Source organism: Aphis gossypii, unplaced genomic scaffold (genome assembly GCF_020184175.1).
Source record: "Aphis gossypii isolate Hap1 unplaced genomic scaffold, ASM2018417v2 Contig00498, whole genome shotgun sequence".
In the NCBI taxonomy this organism is placed as follows: Eukaryota; Metazoa; Arthropoda; class Insecta; order Hemiptera; family Aphididae; genus Aphis; species Aphis gossypii.
Window position 1 is genome coordinate 43,271 of NW_026083134.1, and position 21,077 is coordinate 64,347.

A 21,077-nucleotide genomic window follows, 5' to 3' on the forward strand; every position below is an offset into this window, starting at 1 on the left:
AGTAAGTCCCAGTTTTTACCCAAAGGTCAAAAACTACTAGAACAAGAAGATAAAAATTATATCATTTTCAAGAAGTTGTTTGGTTCTTTGAATAATTCTTCCATTTGCTAAAAATGTGTTTAAAGCATTGTTAATACTTTGATAAATTAATGCTTGGCATATATTGTTTATTATATTATTATTAAATACTGATCCCATTTTATTAATTATACACTGTTTAATTTGCTATAATGTATATCATTGTACTATATTTTACTATTTTAGGTGAATTGGTGATTAAATACATATATATTCAACAAATTCTGAAATTCAAGTGTACATTGCTTTGATAAAATGTAACAGTGTATTTTTAGTTGGATTTAATTATTAGATTAAATAAATTATAGGTATTAGGTATCTTATTTAACATTTATTTTTCTATCAATATTGGTATAATGTTTTTTGTTTATATATTTTTAATTTTGCAACATTTTATGTCATGCAAGGGAAAACAATTTAAATAAATTAGGTAAGTCACATTACATAATATTTATAAATATATACATTTTTGAACCAACCAAATAATGAAATGCAAAGGCTATTAAATATATATATTTTTATTTTTTTATTAATGATGACTTTTGTTAATAATTTGCAAAATGTGTAAAATGAATAGTTTATTAATTAGCTATAATGAGTACGTTAAATTTGTTCAAGAATAAATTTAACATTTAAATATTTAAAAATAATTAAAGTGATTGTAGGTTAAGTTGGTGTTTAAGTATAATTTATTGTAGCTTAGTGTTTATAAACATATTATTACATATTATTATATTATTGATTATTTAAGTACAATTCTACAGGATTTAAAATATTTGGATAAATTATGTATATTTATTATAAACGTATACTATAAAATAGGTATGAATATAGGCAATGTAGAAATATTTTAAAAACCGTTGCTTTTATGTATGTTTATTTTAAAAAACTAATATGAAATTTTATAGCATAAGTATTTGCATAAATTAAGGACATTCAAATAGTGTGTGAAATGTGAATACATGATACCTGATTAATATATTTTATGCACATAAAATAATATTTTCTTGGCAGTATATATAATTATATAAGCAAATAAATTACAAACACACTAAAAATCCTTGTAATACAATTTATAAACGGTTTGAATGCTCGAGATTGGGATCAGTTAACATCTCAAACAGTAGTCGATGATGAGTTGTATCTGATCGCCTACAATACTTTTCAAAATGTTATGTTACCTCTTCACCATTCGCCTGTCAAAGTGAAAACACTGATAAGTGATAACTATGTTTCTCGACGGGTAGACGTCAACGGCGACGAGGGCCAATAACAAAAATTAAAAGTTCGAACACTAAATTCAAAATACAAAAGTTACAAATTAATTAAAAAAGCATCCAGAATTGTGAAGTCTCACTACGATTCTTTGAGTAAACAAATTTCCCACCTGGGTCAAAATAATTTTTGAAATAGATTTAGGGGATAGTTTTGCTACTAGCACGCTGCACTCCTTCAGACATTCAAAACATAACCCTAACCTCTCTCGTTTAGCAATCATGATGCAACACCGGCTGAAGATGGTCATTGGGTACAAAACCCTTTTTATAAATTAATAAATAAATAAAATAAATATTTTATCTGAGTATTAATATTTCATAATTGCTATACTTATTTTTTCGTTCGGCCACGATTTATACGTTTACTCCATGAGAAATCCATGATAAGAAATCTGGCTGTTATCGCAGGGTCCTCTGTACGATGCCCGACTATTACCTACACACAACACTTCTTACTGCTTAGTTCTTACGATAATTGCTTTAAGTGTTTGTCTTTGACCTAGGATACAGATTTACAGTGAGTTGACTGTGCTGTTAGTTTGTTTTATAACAGTTAATATTATAACGTAAGAGAGCCGCCTTACACTTTCGCTACTTGATTAAAATTTACGTTTTTAAATACTATAATATTCCAATCGATTCCATCAGAATACATACAACTTTCAATTACCAAATTGTTCACTCACAGAAAATGGCCCAAACTGAAGCTGTAAAACAGGTGAATTAATTAATATATATTTTTTCTGCATAATCAGTTGAAAATAATCAATACAATATGATTGATGGAATAACTAAAAATCGAAAATTTTTAGAGATCATTTTACTCGCGTTTCAGATTTTTAGTGTACTGTATATTAAACTCATCGTTACAGCATGGATTTGTATGCATTTGCATATTTATTCTGGTTAATCATATGATAATATTATGCTAAGTGAGCATAATACTTGTTTCATGGCATAGCGGTTTGAAAATGAAACTTTTTTAGTGCATATTTTTATAATACATTTTTTAAATATATACAATTATTAGGTATAATATGAGAAAAAAATATTATTTTTTCATAGCTTCAATTAATATTAAAATAAATTAATCGGTATGGTTAAAGATATAAATGGTTTTCCCAAATATGATCTTCGATCAATAATTGCGGAAATAAAATATTTATACCAAGATAAAAAAATATTGATTACGACCACTATTAACCATCGATATTATTTCACTATTGTTTAAAAAATATTTTTTTTTATTTGACTTATATATTTTAACATTTTAGTGCATATATTTATGTGTATTTTAGATTTTTTAGTACATATTCAATGGTTTTTACTTCATATAAATCTGTGCTCTGCAGTCATCATTAACATGGTCAAACATCAATTAAATCTTGTAATAAAACTTTTTCACAAATTAATTTCATTAAGATTATCATCATGTTATTTACTTTCTACATACAATTCTCTACTTATTATTTATATTTTATTAATTATTTATGTTTTTCAGGCAAAAGAATTACATGAAACATTGCAGGCTGACGTATGTATTGAAACTATTTTTACTTGTAAGATTAAATTTGTGTCTGCAGATCTCTACCATTTTTGTTTTAACATGTATTGTATAATCTAGTATATTTTCATGTTTCCAAAAGTAACAATTTTTGTACACTTTACTCAACTAGAATAAATCCTATTATCAATTTTTAAATTATCAAATATTCTTATGATAAATATGATTTTATATCATATTATAGTTATTGATAAAAAAAATGAATTGTAAAAATAATGCTTCAATAGTGATTATCTTTTAGTTATAGCTTTATAAGTTATATATTTATAACTGTTGAACATTTTTTCAATATCTGTATATTATACATTTGTATTTCATATTTTAATTATCGAGACCAAATTTAATGTAATACTTTTAACATATAAAATGAAATTATAAAGATCTTGTATAATTTTAAGAATATATGGTGTTAAAGTTTCTAATACTTATTTTATATTTAAATTGTAGACAGAGAATCGTTTAGTTCAAAAATTTCCTGAACGAATTATACATTTAAACGAGTTACTCAAAATGCCTGAGTTCAAAATTGCTTCAAATGACATGAACTGTGAATTTATTAAAAAGTAATTGTATTGAATATTATTATGCTTTGGTTTAAAATTATTAAATATTTAAACAATTTTTTGATTTTAGATCAGATACAATTTCGGGACAAACACTCATACCGTCTAATAAGAAAATTGTTGAAGTTATTGAAATTGTTAAACCCAATCTCGCACAATTAGCCGAAGATGCCAAAGCTGTTCGTAAAATATTTATAATATTTACACAATTATCACATTCATTTGTTTTTGTATTTTTAGTTGATAATGTGGGTATCCTTATTAATACCGAAAATTGAAGATGGAAATAATTTTGGAGTATCTGTGCAAGAAGAAACTATTTCTGCTATAAACGAGGTTGAAATAAAAACTACCAAATCTCTTTTGGAAATAACGCTCTACTATTCAGCTCGTGCATCACTTATTTCCAAGGTTTGTACTATTTTTAATAGTTAAAATTATGTTTAATGTATTGCTAGGTTTTTGAAAATTACTAGATTGCTGATTAGTTAATTGGGTTTATTCTATGTAATTTACAAACCAGTATTCTGTTCCCGACTTTTCTATGTCTATACAACAGATCTATCTTGGTTCAACAACACTACTCTTGCTACTTTCTCGGATGATACACCAATACAATAATCGTTCTGAGATAAAATCACTAGTACAAACAACCTGCAAAACTGTCAAATTCAATATATATATATACATATTTATGATATAAAAATACATGTATTGAGATTATAAACTCAATTCTATTTATTTTGATATAAAAAATTCTGGAGCAAATAAAAACAATTTTCAACGCAATATTGTGTAGTAAATTTAGCGATGATCATAGAATAACTATTATTGTCATAAATAAAATATTGCATTTCAGAAAAATAACTTTTTGATATGAATTTAAAGTTTAATTTATACATTTAAGATATAATTATTTTACTATTTTTAAATACTAACAAGTTACTTTTCAAATTTCAAATATTCAATGTAAAATTTGGTTTTATGTATAAAACACATCTATAAATATAAAATAACACATTTTAAATTTTATGTTGTAACTAAATAAATGAGATTTTTAATAATTTAAATCACTTTTTTCAGGTTTGCAAATACCCATTCATTGAAGACTATCAGTATGCTGTTGCAGAATTGGACGAAAAACAATACTTCATTATGTCTCTTGCCATGCACGAAGCCCGTAATTCTTATTCTACAATGCATGAACTAGTCATCAAAAACTTTGACAAAATAAAGAAGCCGCGGTCATCAAACAATGACAGTCTTTATTAAGTACAGTAAGATCATACACAAAAAATAACAACGAAGACTAGAGATATATCTAATTTCTAGCCTTCATTCTCAAAACTTTAAAATTTAAATTTATACCCTTATCATTCCCTCAATATATTCATTTTTATGTCGAAAATATAAGCAACATTTTAACAATAAGAATAGATATTATACAACATGTTTTCTTCAGTTCAACATTTAAGATGTGCATGGTAATAAATAATAATATTATGTCTTTAATGTTTCTAATTTACAGTTTACATGCATCCTATCCTATTAAATTCTAGATTTATTTGACCAGACAATATATTATGACAGACAATAATATTGTAATGGAACGTTTTTCTACGCTTCCCTGGTACTACTGTATATTATATTAATGTGTTAAAAGTATTTAAGTTTGTCTGCAATTTATTGGTGTACAAAAATATTGCTAGTTTATTTGTGTACTATTTTTTTAAAGGTTTTATATTACCAAAGGTAGTTGAGATTCTTTATTTTTTATCTTTTATTATTTTATTTTATTTGAATTATAACACTAAATATTCTAAGTTCTATCATGTGAATTATCAAGTCAGGTATCACATATTATATTTTTCTATTAAATTATGATTTTAAAAAAAGTCTGTTAAGAGATTACATATTATAGGCGACATTGGTTATGAGATAATTACTAATACAACTTCATGAAATATGTACATTTTCTAATATGTAGTTATTTTCTTATTGTTTTATTCACTACTATGAATTCTCATGTGGTTTATCAATCTTAATTTTAAATTAAATGCTTTTTTACAAATAACACATTTATGAGGTTTCAACCCAGTATGCTTGATCATGTGAATATCAAAATGTCTTTGATGAAGAAATTCTTTATTACATATATCTTATTTATATGTCTCTTCACCTGTATAATTCTCATATGAATTTTGACATTTGAGCTACTAGCAAATTTTTTTAAACGTGCTTTACACTTGTAAGAGTTTTCTACTTTATTGTATGTAATATTTATTTTTATGTATTCTTCAAGAAGATATTGGGCCCCACTGAACATGTTCGTGTTGGGGCCCATGAAAAAATGTCAATGTGACTATTGACTTGTTAAAAATAGTGCTTTATAATGAAATGATTGATTACAGATATCACAAGTAAAAAGGGATTCTCCAGTATATATCCTCATATGAATTTTTAAATATCCGTTTCTATTAACATTTTATTACGAATATCATATTTCTTAGATTTGTCTTTTGTATAATTTAATATAAGAGTTATCGACAGTAGTTTTTTATGAAATGATTGTTTACACATATCATATGTAAATGTGGGTTTTCTACTACATATTTTCATATGTCTTCTTATACTGAATTTATCAGTAAATGTCTTACAACAAAACTTGCATGTTAATGTATTTTCCTCTAAGTTAGAGCTTTTTTCTGAATTTATACAAAAAAATGAATTCTGAAGAATGATCTTCGCTATGAACTATACTTTCAAATTCATGACTAATGATATAATCCTTTTTGATTTTATTCCAGTCATGTTTATGTTTACTTTTTCTCCGGTTTCACATACAGTCTTATAAAATATTAAATAACATCATTTTATTTTTATATTTTATGAAAAGATAAGTGATTATAGTATTCATGTGTACTTTTTTTCTAATGCACTGGCTCAGCTTTATTATTTTTAACTCATCTATAATTATTTAGTATTCATTTAAATAAATACCTGCTTATTTTTGGCAAAACAAAGGAGCTAAGGAGATTATTATTTAACCCGTTCATAGATGTTTTAAGTCCTTTGGTAAATTTTTAATTTTTAGCCCTTCTATTAGTAAAAAATTTAAATTTAAAGATTAATCTTTGAAAAATACAACTCATTAAAATACGGTTATAAAGCACGTTCTTTAATATTGAAGGATTACAAGATGAATCTTTTATCAAAAAAAAAAGTTAATAACTTTAAGAACAATTTAAAAAAACTACTATATAATACAAATTATTTTAACAATCACTACCTACCTAACAAAAAAAAAAAAAAACAAGTAGAGATAATGTAAAACTTGGAGTTAAGAAACCAAGTTTGGAATAAATTGAACAAATCGTAAACACATTAAAAAATTATAATATACTTGGTGAGAATAACATCAACTCAGAATTTTCAAAGCTAGGTAGGACAAAAATCTTAAAAAATATACAATTCTTCATTGCAGAAGTGGACAAATTGAGAACCTAAGAAACTTGGTTTCTTTAGTTAGCTCAACCTTGCTTCTTGCTTATTGTGTTTAGTAAATGTTTATATGCAACTATTTGTAGAGGGTATTTTTGTTTAGTATATTTTAAATATTAAATTAGAATAATTTTTAATTTATAATTTTGATGTGCATACAAAAATGGTAATAGAACATAATATGTAATATTATATATAATATATTTTTTTTTATTTTCTATTATCATTTATTTTGTAATATTTATAAAATATATTATATCTCTTAATAAATAAAAAAATATAATGTAATAATATGCATTACTATAGATATCAATATTTTTTAATAAATACAATAATTTACACATTTTTCAGATGCTTAGTTATATAAAAATATTATTTATATATAACTAAGCATCTGAAAAATATTATTTATATATAACTAAGCATCTGAAAAATGTGTAAATTATTGTATTTATTAAAAAATATTGATATCTATAGTAATGCATATTATTACATTATATTTTTTTATTTATTAAGAGATATAATATATTTTATAAATATTACAAAATAAATGATTTTTTTTTTAAATGTTATCAAAATTAAAATAGTATCATTAAGTTTCTTATTATATTATGAAACAAATACAATTCTTACCCAATTTGTAATAATTGATTATCATTATAATCGTCAGTCTTGTTAATAAATTCCTGTTTAGCTATTATATTAGATGGTCGATTGAATAGATGATCACATCTTGTAAGTGGAATTATTAACACTGTAGAACTGTTTATTATATAATTATACCTAAAATAAATTGCGATAAAAAACAAATATATTTTTATTAAATAGGTAACTAACAATTTAATAAGGTACAATGTAAAAACTAAATAATACATAATATATTATAAATTATAAGAATACCAAGTGTCAGAAAGTTCTTAAAAAAAAAAAGTTTTTTACAAACAAAACAAGTGTAAATTTTTTATTTGTAATTTTACACTAATAATGTATTTGCTTACTTGGAACTTATTGTGGAATCAATCAACGTTGTTCTTGATTCCATATCAAATTATAATATTATCTTCCTATTGTTTATCACTTACTATAAACACAAATCATTAAAATTAAATATTTTTTATGTTGGTAATTAGAAAGGGTGTAGGTTGTGCATTCATACTTACTGTTTTATTTTGAATTACGGCTGATAAGTGGCAAACAAGTGAATGGCGCTTGTGAGCACGTGAGTGATATTCAACAATGATATCTGTACGAACTTGGATATAAAACAGAAAATAAACAAAAAACACACTAAACAGCCTCGAACAGCTTCCCGAATAACATGCTGTTTGTAGTGTTTACACTGTAATGTAATGGAGACGACGCAACCAGTTGTCGTTTCTAATATATCAGCATACTGACGATACCGTACACTTCAGACACGTTGGATAAAACGCTTGGAGGCAATCGGCAAGCCAGAAACCGATTCAAAATGGATTTGAATGTATTATTACGTTTCATTAAGATCCATCAGATAAATTTATCGTTCCAGAACTCTTATACATTACACATTTAGAATTTTTAAATTTTCACACTACGAAATTGAAATTAATAGTCTTTAAATGTCTTGTATCAATCTCAATTAAACATAATACGAATTCAAAAATAAAGTTATAAAAGTTTTATCATATTTTTAGTTTTTTCTTTAGGATGGACAAAAATACTAATAAAATAAAAACTCATGCATTGCATACGGTAAAAAAAAATAAAACAATTACCTAGGACCTAGGTAATCAACTTTCTTATCACTGGAAGGTGGAGACTGCAAAGTGCAATCTATCTATTATAATTATTATAAATTTATATAAGTAAACAATAAAATAATAAAATACATTTTATGCAATATTAAATTTATTTCTATTAGATTATATTTATAATTATATTTATTAGATAACATTTTTTTATTATTTATAAATTGATTTAAACATTAAACTTCGATGATATTTAGATTTAGGTACATAAAATGCTAGATGTCTTGCATTAGCATTTATTTGTTTTCTGATTTGATTTTCATACATAACGTTGACCACCTAACAATAAAATATTTTTTGCGATTTCTCTTCACGAATTTTTTTTTTATATATTTAACATCTCGTTTACTTCAATGAAAGGCTCAGAATAAACACCGTCCACGTAAGGTATGATAAGAAAAAAGTCGCAATTAGCCCGCACGAACAATATCACTCGAGGAAAGTAACTTAGTGGCGATTTCGCGCACACAAAAATTTCACACAAACAATTTTAAGTAAAATTTACCGACGGCGATTAGCACACGTACAGGGGGCGTAATGGATCAACACTGCAGAGAAGACTTAAGACATTATAATAATAGTAACGGACGATACGGAATGCGGCGGCAGACGATAAAACGCCGTTGCATAACGTTATTATATAATTCACAAGACACAAATAATTATTAAAACAACATAAATATAAAAATCACGGCAGGCGCGCGTGAATGTGTGTGTGTGTGTGTGTGTGTGTGTGTCGGCCGGTGACAAATATATGCCGTACGTTCGCTCGAACATCTATTATGGTTCTATACTGCTTTCATTACGTCTGCAGTATTGATGAAGTGTATTACATTGTGTTGGGTACCCAACACAATATTTTAAAGAATAATAAAATAATATTATTTATTATGTGATATTATCTATATTCTACTACTCGCCTATATTGTTTACCTAATAACATACCCGACATTAACATCTGTATAGTCGTGTTCACTAAAAACAGTATAATATTAGATCAATTTCATGCTATATAACAGCGTTTCTTAAACTTTTTTATCCATGGAACCCTTTTTTATGTTCACTTTAATCGTGGAACCCTATGTTTTTTTTTAGATTTTTAGCTACTCGTGTTAAGCTTTCGACAATAAGTTACTGCAGCTCGATAGTTAGACATTGTACTTTGTTTCAATAGTTGTAACGCGTAAAACATTTTTTCCCGCTAGTCACTAATCTTAAGTAAGATTTTTTTTTAGTAATTTTTTTTGAACATTTTGAAAAAAAGCACTTTAGTTTTGCGGAACACTGAAGTGATCTCCGCGGAACACAGATTAAGAAACGCTGCTGTATAATATAATATACCTAATATGAAAAGGAAAATCGAACAGTATAAAACTACTAAAAACACCTCCTTTTAGTGTCCTCTGTTTAATGCTAAATGATTCTTAAAAATTTCATCAGAAAATTATTGATTAGATATGCTTTAGAAAATCTTGGCAAATATTATTCCACCTACACTCTACGTCGAAAAATAGATATTTTACTAAGATAAAATTACCGGAATATTACTGCAATCCGACTATTCCCGACTTTCAAGTGGCGCCGAGGTTCCATTAAAGACATTATTTCACCCAACGCTGCCTACAGTCTATATTATTAATAAATAGGTCCCCTTTTGTCACGTTTGAAAAATAATTTAAGACCACATCGATGAGATTAATATTTTTGTCCGTACAGTATTCGAGGGTGTAGTGTACGACAGTACATAATGGACGTATCTTTGTACAAATACGACGTAGCCACGCTTTGTACGAATTTTCGTATGATAATATTATATGGTTTGTTATTTTTTTTTGCTCGTTTCACGTTCGATTCTGAGAATATAGAGACCTACACAGCTACTTTAATGCTGTACATCTACGTATATCATATAAAAGGGACCGTCTCTATTCAAAGACACGTCTTGATATTCTACTTTAGCCACTGCCTTCACATGTTTCTATAACGATTTTAAATGCTCCATTTAACCTTGTAAGGCCAAATCGTTAATACCTCGTAGTAGTTATCTGTACATAATATTTTATAATATAATAATATTAAGTATTATTAAAGTTTATCGGTCGGTGTGTTGTATTAGGCGCGTACGAATTATATTAAGAAATCTATTGTTGTTCGTTCCAGGCGCAAAAAGTTACTATATAACAACTACGAATTTGAAATTTAGGTTAGTGGTTCCTCAAATACTTTAACCGTACAATCAGAGAGGATTTTAAATTTTTTTAGTTAAAGTATATCTAGATACATGTACACAAATGAAATCTAACCTGACCGTACACTTCCTTTGAGTCGCTATACACGTATACACATTTTACACAAGTCGGTTGATGTGTGCGAACGCAACGAAGTAGCAGGTCACCGGGCTCGCGTATACTTATTACTATTACTATTAAACGCTCCCGGCCCGTGCATTTTGGTGACCTCAACGTGATTTGTTTATTATATTTTTATGTTATTAGATTTCGTATTATACTATTTCCCCCATTAACTTCGGAACCGATTAATTTTCATTATTCTGCATAGTATTGGATTATTATATTATACAAACATGCAAACATGTTTACTTTATCCAACTAGTATGGATAATGTGCACCTTAGCTATATTTCGGACTTTAACCATAGCATATATTATCAGAATGCCGAGAACTCCTATAAACATTTCTATATGATTTTATAAAAACAGGGAACTTAGATAATTAAAATATTATCATTTATTTAAGTTCCAATAGGCAAAATATATATTTTAATGAAACATTAAAACACATCGTATACTCGTAATTATTTCCAATATTATATACTCATATTATGGTAAGTTATAAATGCAGTATAATTCAATATAGCGTCTGTAAATAGGTATAAAATCAATGATTATTTGCCGATACGTGTTACATATATGATAATAATAATAATTTTTTGATATATATATACCTATATAATATTATGTTTTGATAGTTAGTTACTATTTAGAAACTAATAGAATTAGGATGTATGGGGTTAATGAGTAAAATGTGTGTATATTTTATTCCGTTTTCTTTATTGGATAGACACGGAGACAATATAGTGTGCAAGTATAGGTATACGACATCCGTTTAATATGTCTTGACACTCTCCTTAGAATATTTAAAAATAAACGTTAACTTAACGTATAATTACGTTACTATGAAATATAAAAAATATAAAAGTCAAATAAATGATTAAAATCCAATTAGACCATCTCACAAAAACTGTAATGTACCTGTATATTTGAATAACATAAACACCACACTAAATATTAGATACATTCTCAAACTAATATTGTACTTCAATTAATATGATATTATGATACTAATACAATGAGTAGAAAGCCGACGATTTGTAAAATAATTATCGTTGGGATTATTGGAATTGAATCGAAAGAAAGCAAGGCCCGCTATCTATTATAATGTTATCCAACGACCCGGCAGGGTCGCGCTAAGTATAAAAAAAAAACGCCTTAAAATGAACGCATCGGCAATCACAACGCGCGACAACTGCCGGGTATAATTACAGGAAGCATCTGAAATCACGAAAAAAAATAGTTGACAATGCATACCTAATTTCTTGTACAATAATTTAGTTTGACAATGCACCAATCTTATTGGAAATGTTCCGTAGAAGTGCATGCTGCACTTTTTAATCCGATCTGAACATTATAAATGGAGTTATAGGCGTTATAGCCAAATATATTATGAATTTTTATGGCAAAAAAAAAAAATGTTATTCGATAATATTCCCTGCGGCCCGCATGAAGTTCCCCGCCCACTGAGGAGATACACACACACACTTACCGTACGCGCGTGCTTTGTCACAGCGCTTGCGGTGGCGGTGTTTTCAGTTAATACGTAACGGCTCGCGTATATTATCATTTATCAATATTGTTCTTTCAATATATATATATAATGCTACAAGTATTACTCTGGTCCAACAATTTCCAAAATAAAATTAATAACCTAATAATTAATCAAGTTCCAACTACAAAATTAAAAATTAATTCAATCTATTATCGAGTGCATTCAGTTATATGTCATCGTGGGGAACAAATGACCGAGGGCCATTATACAAACTTAATCGGGCATCAAAATAATTAAGTAAGGTGTAATGATACTCAAATAAAGTATGGTGACCTCGGGGGGGGGGGGGAAGATACTTACATTATATTAATGGAAAAAAATAATTAAAAACTTAAATGTTTGATATATAATAATACATATATGACATTATAATATTTAATAATAATGATTACAACAACAACAACAACAACAATAATAATAATAATAACATAAAAAAAATTAGTGATATCCCAACAAAAACACTACGCCAAACTCCGTGTAAAAAAACGCTCAGTATAAAAAAATCCACCTCAAAAAGTTGTGATATCATTTTATAGCTATGTATTTAAACTATATAGGAATAGATATATTATTATAATTTATGTTAAAATTCATTGCTTATAAATTGAACTTAGCTGGTGACTTTAAAATTATAACACTTAATTAGTAATTTATATAACACTTAATTAGTATCACTCATTTTCAAAGATAACATGTATACTCAATACGAAATGAATTCTCATGAGTTTTAAATAATGTTTTAATTAAAATTTAAAATAATATTTTTAAAAATTAAAAATAAATTTTAATATTATAAATTTCCTATATAGTTTAAATACATAGCTATAAAATGATATCACAACTTTTTGAGGTGGATTTTTTTTATACTGAGCGTTTTTTTACACGGAGTTTGGCGTAGTGTTTTTATTGGGATATTTATAACGCATATAAATACTAAATAGTGTATTATATAATATACATAATACTAAATCATACAACTTACAAGTGCATGAGAAATATGTCTATTTTCGGTGTAAGCAAGTATCGATAAGATTAAGATAATTGACTTCCGAAAAATAATACATAGAATTGGTAAAATATTTTAACATGTAATATTTAAAATTTAAAAAGGTGGAAAATCGGTGGTTTTTGATACTTGAAAAATATAATTTTCGAGCCATTTCACCAACCATCTCGCCCATAATAATATTGTTATAACATAGGCAACAACATAAAAATATATTTCCAACAGCACAAAAAATTTTCTCAGTATCGCAAACAATGGTCAATAGCACAATATTCTCCGGAATTTCAAATGGTCAGAATAATTGTTCGACTACAGTGGTACGTATTTCGTTAGAAATCATTAATACAATGAATTTATAATATAAGTTCTTTGCAGTACACTGTACACAATATATAATATATAATATATATAAAATAAAATAGGTGTACCGACCTCCTGTCGATTTCCTGCCTACAGTGGAAATGTCTGAAAGATAAACATACAACTATAACCTATACATAGGTAGGTATTACAAAATGTTTTTAGCAGGTCGAAATTTTTCACGGAATCAAGATTAGGGACAATGTATACAGGTATAGTTGAGCATAAGTCCTCCGGCAAATACTGTGCAGGTGTTATGCGAGTGGCCGCCAGGTCGTCATGTATAGTATATTGCAGTGGTTCTCAACCTTTTTTGGTTCACGGCACACTATTAATTCAGTAGCGGCTCGTGAGTTAATATTCTGGGGAGACTTAAAATTATTTAACATAAACTACGTATAACAACGAACAAGAAAAACCCTGTTATTGAAAATCTAATAATATTATAGTATTACATATTTAGTTAATATTTTTAAGTTTAATTTGATTTTTTTGTTCGTAAGTTAAAGTATTAAAACCACTAGTTAATAATATGTCTATTATATTGTCTTTTTGCATTTTTAAAATAATTAGAAATATAACAAATATCAAATAGAAGATAGTATAAAACCCTGTAGTAAACGTGTTATAGTTATTAAATCATAAAAATGCATTAAATTATGACAGCGACTATAAGAACGGCGCGCGGTACGGCAATTATTGTCGTGAACCCAGTCTCAATAGAGTCTATAATACGCAGCTTATTCTCCCTGCCCCCTCCGGCCCTCCATCAAACCGGCCGTACCATTTTACATGTTATGATTGAGACTGTCGGGCGGCAGTTTCACTGTAACGGCGACCGTCACCGTCATCGATAAAACTAATATAGCATTTCTATTAAAATAACTATTTAAAGGTTTTAGACTTGGTTGCTTTCAATTTATAATAATAAACAAAGAAAACGATATAAATTGTATAATATTATATTTTCAATTCGAATAAAAATATTTTTATGCATTATTATTTTAATTAATTATTATTTACAAGTAACTGGGTTTTTTTAAGGGGGAGACTCAGTCTCAAAGTCTCCCCTGACGAGCCGCCCCTGACTATTATACATCACAAATTTTCACGGCACACTCACGCACTTGACAATCACAATAACTTCAACAACTTCGCCGAAAACACTGTTTTCAAAATTTAATAACGTTTCTCGCGGCACACCGGTTGAAAACCACTGGTGTATTGCAATAATAATAACTAATAAGTGAATAAAATATGTAATACGTATAATATTATAAGTCACGGCGCTACAATCGTGTGCGTGCGGGTACGTTTAAGCTGCGATCTTATATTTGAGTTTTGGACGACAGGCAGCGTCAGTCGTACGGTAAAATATACTACTATATTGCCATATTGGGTAGTTTATTTCTATTTTTAAAATTAACGGAGTTTACGCTCGTTGTTGACGGCTGCTAACCGCTATTATTACCTATTAAAATTTTTAATTAATTTTCTACTGCAACTAGTAGGAAGTAGATTTTTGTCATACGTATTTTCAGTATAAATTGTATTTTTTTTTAATTTTAATTAGTTCCACATGTCGATATGTGCACATAGTATAATAAATATATTAAATTGTATAACATTTAATTTGATAATTTGTTATACCCATGACTAGAGATATTATATTTAAAGTCACACTCCCACCACCAGCACCCACGAGCCACCCCTGACTGTGACTATTACCGACTGATCTATGTATGTGTGAACTATGTATATAGGAGTATAGCACTCATCGGGTGGTGGACAGGGTCACCGAAAAAATCGTGTAAGTGCTAATGTGTTGGCGATGTATAGGTACTCACTACTCGTACACTGTGTGTACTTGTACAGTGTACACTCGTACAAAGCAATCAACAAAATGGTAACAAGAATTTTTTCATAAATTGCTGTATTGCTGTATAATAAAACACTGCAGACTGTCCAGCTGATCTCCTAGATACTGTATAAATTAATTATTATTCACGTACACAGAAAATTCAAAGGATAATATTTTAAATAAAACCATAACAACATATAATATAATAAATAGTGGCGATTCGTGCCTACTCAATTTAATAATACAATTAATATTGAAATATAAAAAATAGTTACCAAACGCCTATATTTTGCATTCGTAAAACCAATAGAATATAACGGCGATTCGCGCACTCGCCGAAACGGCAGCAGGCGAAAATGCGTCTTTAAGTACTTAACAATATAATATTATATTATATAATTCAAAATGACACAATTAATACCGACAAAAATAAAGCAATATAAATATAATAAATAACTGATTGTGTGTGTAATGTGTATGTGTTACCAGACGGCAATAACAAGCAGTCGCTCGCGCCCTAATTAAAATATAATAGAAGTCCGATACTCCGATTTGAACAGGGCCCAAACACTTACTTATATTACATAGTTAAAAATTATATTTTATTACCACTTATATATTATAATTAATATTTATGTACAAAAAAAAAATAAAAGTAACGACTAGAGATAAAACGGAATTAACCATAAAAGCTGTAACATATTGTAGGAAACTTGCATAATCTGGATTTGTTTGTAAGTAGTAAGAAACTATGTTTCTAAATAAAAATCGATATAGATTGTATTGATTTGTATTAAATGTACATATATACATATATATATATATATATATATAGTCTATTAAAAACTATTATATGTTAGCTGTTATAGGTAACAAGGTAAGTTAAATCTAACGGTACGTCACTACCTATTGGTACCTATAGAAAACTTAAACAGAAAGTCGTACTATGGATCATTACAAAATATAAAAAATGGTTACATTAAAAATTTATAATAACATTTTTATTACTGTTAGAAGGATCTATTATAAAAAAGATAGATAATAATATTTTTGAGAGAATGACATATCGATTTTATATTTTATTGATGTTTGACTTTCAAAATAAACAAAATAATGTAAATTTAAACGATGTTTAAATTGTTTTGAGACCATATTTTGATAAATCGATATGTCATTCCCTCAAAAATATTATTTTCTATCTTTTTTGTAATGGGTGTTTTTACTCTAAGATTACTTAAAATCATAGAGAAAATGATTCTGCGTAAATGCGTTTTGTCTATGTCGCGCGTGGGCCAGAGAGAGAAAACAAATAGTGCGCTGACATCCTCTTAATAAGTAGGTAGTTTACAAATAAAAGCTATTCACATAATCTACACAACTGAACAGTTAATATATTTTTTTAAATGGGTTGTAGGTGATTCCCGGTTCCCAGCTTAGTTGTGAATTGTGATATCACAAGACAAAAACAGTAGATATTTAATTTTTTTCGCACTTAAAATTTGTAAACTGAGACATTTTTTTTTCTTAGTAGGAAAATTAAACACTTCAAATAATTGAAGAGTTATACATTTTACTGCAACCAAGGGCATAGCTAGGATTTTAATCGGAGGGGAGAGAAATTAAAACAAAATTATAAAAATGATGTAATAAATAAATTATTTGTTTACAAATAAATGCATTAAAAAGTTATTACAATACCTATTTATTATTATTATTTTTTAATTATATAATTGTTAGTTGTGCATGCTTACTGATAATCCATATTATTTTATGTATTTTATAGACCATAATGAAGTTATGTGCCATAATATTACATATTTTATTGCTCGAATCGTGTTTAAAAATTGTTGTGGTGTCTCTCTTACACGACGATTACACGAATCAGATGCAACAATTTTGTGGTAAATGTTTGTCGAATGAGCTTGCCTTATTACGTAGGAGTAGATACAAAGATGCAAAGATTATATTCACTTTATATTTTTTAATAGGTAACATTATCGTGACTAATAATATACATGCTCGATTTGATTATATATCTACAACAGATATAAAAAATTGACTTATTTTACTTTTCATTTTTTTTTATGAATACAATATATGCCATACTGATCTTTCTTGAATGAAAAGTGATTATACCTTCCCAACTTTGTTATGGGAAGTATAAGATGTTTCTCCTCGGAAATTATTTAAGGGACACATAATCCTCCAATGACTTTTGTATATTATTAATAATTAATATAATATATAAAGAGAACACGTAATATGATAATATGTGATGTATAAATAACAAATTATGAAAATTACAGCTTACAGAAAAAAATTGTAGTACTACTGTATTAGGTATAGTAACCTATCCATAGGAGAGGGATTTGATTGTTTTATAGAGGGGCTTAAATCTTTCTTGGCAAAACAAGCTGTAGGGGATTTGTCTCCAACTCTCTCTCTAATAATAATACTACCTTCAATACACATAAATAAACTTCAAAACTTGAAAATTGAATATACAAGATTACTTATAAATTGTTATTATTATAGTTTAAAAAATTAAAAATCGTTAGTCACAATTTTTTTTATAAACGTTTAAAGTTATAAAGAAATACATCAAATCTCAAAAATTTACAAGTAATTTTGTAATTTTAGATTCAAAAATATTTAAGTATTTGTATTCAAGGTAGAAAAATTCAACACAAAGTTTTCCATAAGTTTTCCTTCAAATAACCGAAAAGAAAAAACTCGAGCGTTATTATTAGAAAAATGTTATGAGCGTCTCAAAATTTGAGTAACGATAAAGATTTCCAATAATTGTTATTATTCAATAAGTTTTAACTTAAGTTGAGTACCAAAATTTCATCAGTTATTTAGATTGGCATTTTTGTTACATAATTTAATTTTCAAAATTTTTTATCTTATTTTAAGGCTATTTATAAATATATCCTAGGTTGACAAATCATCTCCGTTCAGAATTGTTGTTATTATGATACCTATTTATCATTGTATTCAAATTTAACTCATCGTTTATAGTGTTCTACTGATACCTATTGTACAGCAGAGCGTTACCCATTTACTCACCCTATTTTTGCTTTGCAATACTATAATAAAAATCTGCCGTGACGCTCGCTTGGTGCTCGCCGATTACGAGTATCAGAGTATATGGAATAATAATTATTATATTGACAACATTTAGGGGAAAAAATATTTTGTAATGTTCTAAGATAATAACAATTGTTGTAAAATAAGTACATATTTTGTACTAGTTTTTTTTATGTAATTTAATATAGACTTATATAGGTCTTATAATATACTTATATTACTAATATTACTTATAATATAAGATATTCGATTACTAGTGGCAGACTTATTGTGCCAAAAGGTGTCTTCATAAATGCACCCAAACGTGTTTTCAGGTAAATTCTTTATACTGCGACCTAACGGGTCATCCTCCCAATGGGGGATCTAGTGGGGGTTGATATTCATCAATATCAACCCCACTAGATATCTACCAATAATCTTTATAGACGCAGGTAAAAGCCATCGACAGCACTATACCTAAAATGATGACAATTCAGTCTAGCTCCAGTGTTTGTAGAAGGTCCACACATCCCGTGAACCATTCCGAATTATATATTCTTCCCTGCCAAAATTTTCTATAAAGGTATGTTATACTTCTTTATTATAAATAGATAATTTTTTGTTTAGTTCTTTAATAGATCATTATTAGTTTTTATAATTTTTTTAACATCATACACTGGTTAATATTAATAATTAAATGATAATAAGTAAGAATTTAAAAATAATCCACAATTCAATTTATTAAATATAGATATAATTTTAATTATTTTTACACAGGTATCTTAAAAAAATGTTCTGTTTTTTTTTAATTCACCTATCCTCTTTAATTATACCATTATATATATATATATATATATATACAGGGTGTCCCACGGAGATCTGACAAATGAAATAACAATACAATGATACCCATAGGCGCCCGCGTATGTTACTTAACAAGAATATTGATATTTAAAAAAATTGTAAAAAATCAGCCACTTGATTTAAATAAATGTTTTTACCATATAAATTTTTCTGAAAATCAGATTTACAAATTGGCTATTTTGAATATTCTGGAAAATTTTTTTATCAATTTTTAAGTTTTTTATTTTCAGTATTAAAAAATAAAAAATAAAAAATGTATACTAAAAATGTAGTGTAATTGTCTATGAATATACTTAAAAGAAATTTTTTAAAAATATTAATCAGAACAAAAGTTATTTCATTTGTCAGATCTCCGTGGGACACCCTGTATATATATATATATATATATATATATATATATATATATTTGGATTGTAATGTAATTAATTTTAGTTATATTTTGTATGTTACAGAAAAAATGAAGTTAATCAAAGTATTCTTTGTATTTCTCATCCAGCTTTTGGATATTTTTATGGCGTCACCTGTACCAGCTTTATATATGGAAACACCTGTACGGTTTTGCGGACAACAGTTGGCGGTTGAACTATCCATCATTTGCAAGGGGCGATATAATGAAGCTAGAGGTAAATATAATTTCTTTTTAATATCTGACTATCAATTATTTACAATGTGATGCTCCTTCAATATAATTACATAACTAACCAACACCTCATTTAAAACTATTCCCATTGATACGTAAGGGTCTCTAGTGATCCACATTAACTGGTGGGAAATCATAGAGATTTAAAAATGAAAATAACTTGAAGGAGAAACAATATCTATTAAAATTTGTTAAATATATTTTTTAAATATATATACAATAATTGAATACAATTATAATGTATCATATTATGTAGATAGGTTTGTTTATTCAATTCAAACCATATTGAGATATATGATTTACTTCATTTTTTAGGTAATGGACATCGGCATCATAAAAGGGGTATTATCGATGACTGTTGTTTAAAAACTTGTACAAGACAATACGTCAAAATAAACTATTGTGGACCTGAACCGGCTGAACCAAAAAGTGTGTGTTTTGTAATGACATTGTACAAAATTGTACTCTGTTTCAAATTATGATTTTGATTTTTTCTATGAATGATTAATAATTTTATAAATTACAGAACTAAACCTGTAGAAACAACTACAACCAGTAGACCAAAGAAAATAAACAAAGTGCCACTTAAAGGAGGAGACCTT

At 27.1% G+C, this 21,077-nt stretch overlaps 2 protein-coding genes and 1 long non-coding RNA gene across 3 annotated transcripts; 2 read left to right on the forward strand and 1 right to left on the reverse strand.

The window, feature by feature from the left end:
- Positions 1 to 1,753: 1,753 nt before the first annotated feature.
- LOC126554431 (uncharacterized) lies at positions 1,754 to 8,949 on the reverse strand. The gene is made up of 5 exons (XR_007606671.1): positions 8,144 to 8,949; positions 7,982 to 8,064; positions 7,617 to 7,766; positions 2,013 to 2,062; positions 1,754 to 1,854 (listed from the first exon to the last, which is right to left on the reverse strand). It is a non-coding gene; the product is annotated as an uncharacterized LOC126554431 (long non-coding RNA).
- On the forward strand, positions 1,836 to 4,981 carry LOC126554430 (proteasome activator complex subunit 3-like). The gene is made up of 6 exons (XM_050209500.1): positions 1,836 to 2,073; positions 2,857 to 2,889; positions 3,367 to 3,482; positions 3,553 to 3,661; positions 3,723 to 3,893; positions 4,566 to 4,981. The coding sequence occupies exons 1-6, from the start codon at positions 2,047 to 2,049 to the stop codon at positions 4,752 to 4,754; spliced, it is 645 nt and encodes a 214-aa protein (XP_050065457.1). The 5' UTR covers positions 1,836 to 2,046; the 3' UTR covers positions 4,755 to 4,981.
- Positions 8,950 to 19,439: 10,490 nt separating the features above from the next.
- Positions 19,440 to 20,904, forward strand: LOC126554429 (bombyxin F-1-like; the record flags this gene model as incomplete). Its single annotated transcript, XM_050209499.1, has 3 exons — positions 19,440 to 19,554; positions 20,288 to 20,458; positions 20,791 to 20,904. Coding segments are annotated over exons 2-3 (280 nt in total), but the record flags the coding sequence as incomplete, so codon positions are not given.
- Positions 20,905 to 21,077: the final 173 nt, after the last annotated feature.

Coding starts and splice junctions, on each gene's coding strand:
- LOC126554430 (XM_050209500.1), top strand. CDS start 2,047: ATGGCCCAAACTGAAGCTGTAAAACAG. Junction 2,074..2,856: donor AAACTGAAGCTGTAAAACAG/GTGAATTAATTA, acceptor TATGTTTTTCAG/GCAAAAGAATTACATGAAAC. Junction 3,894..4,565: donor GTGCATCACTTATTTCCAAG/GTTTGTACTATT, acceptor CACTTTTTTCAG/GTTTGCAAATACCCATTCAT.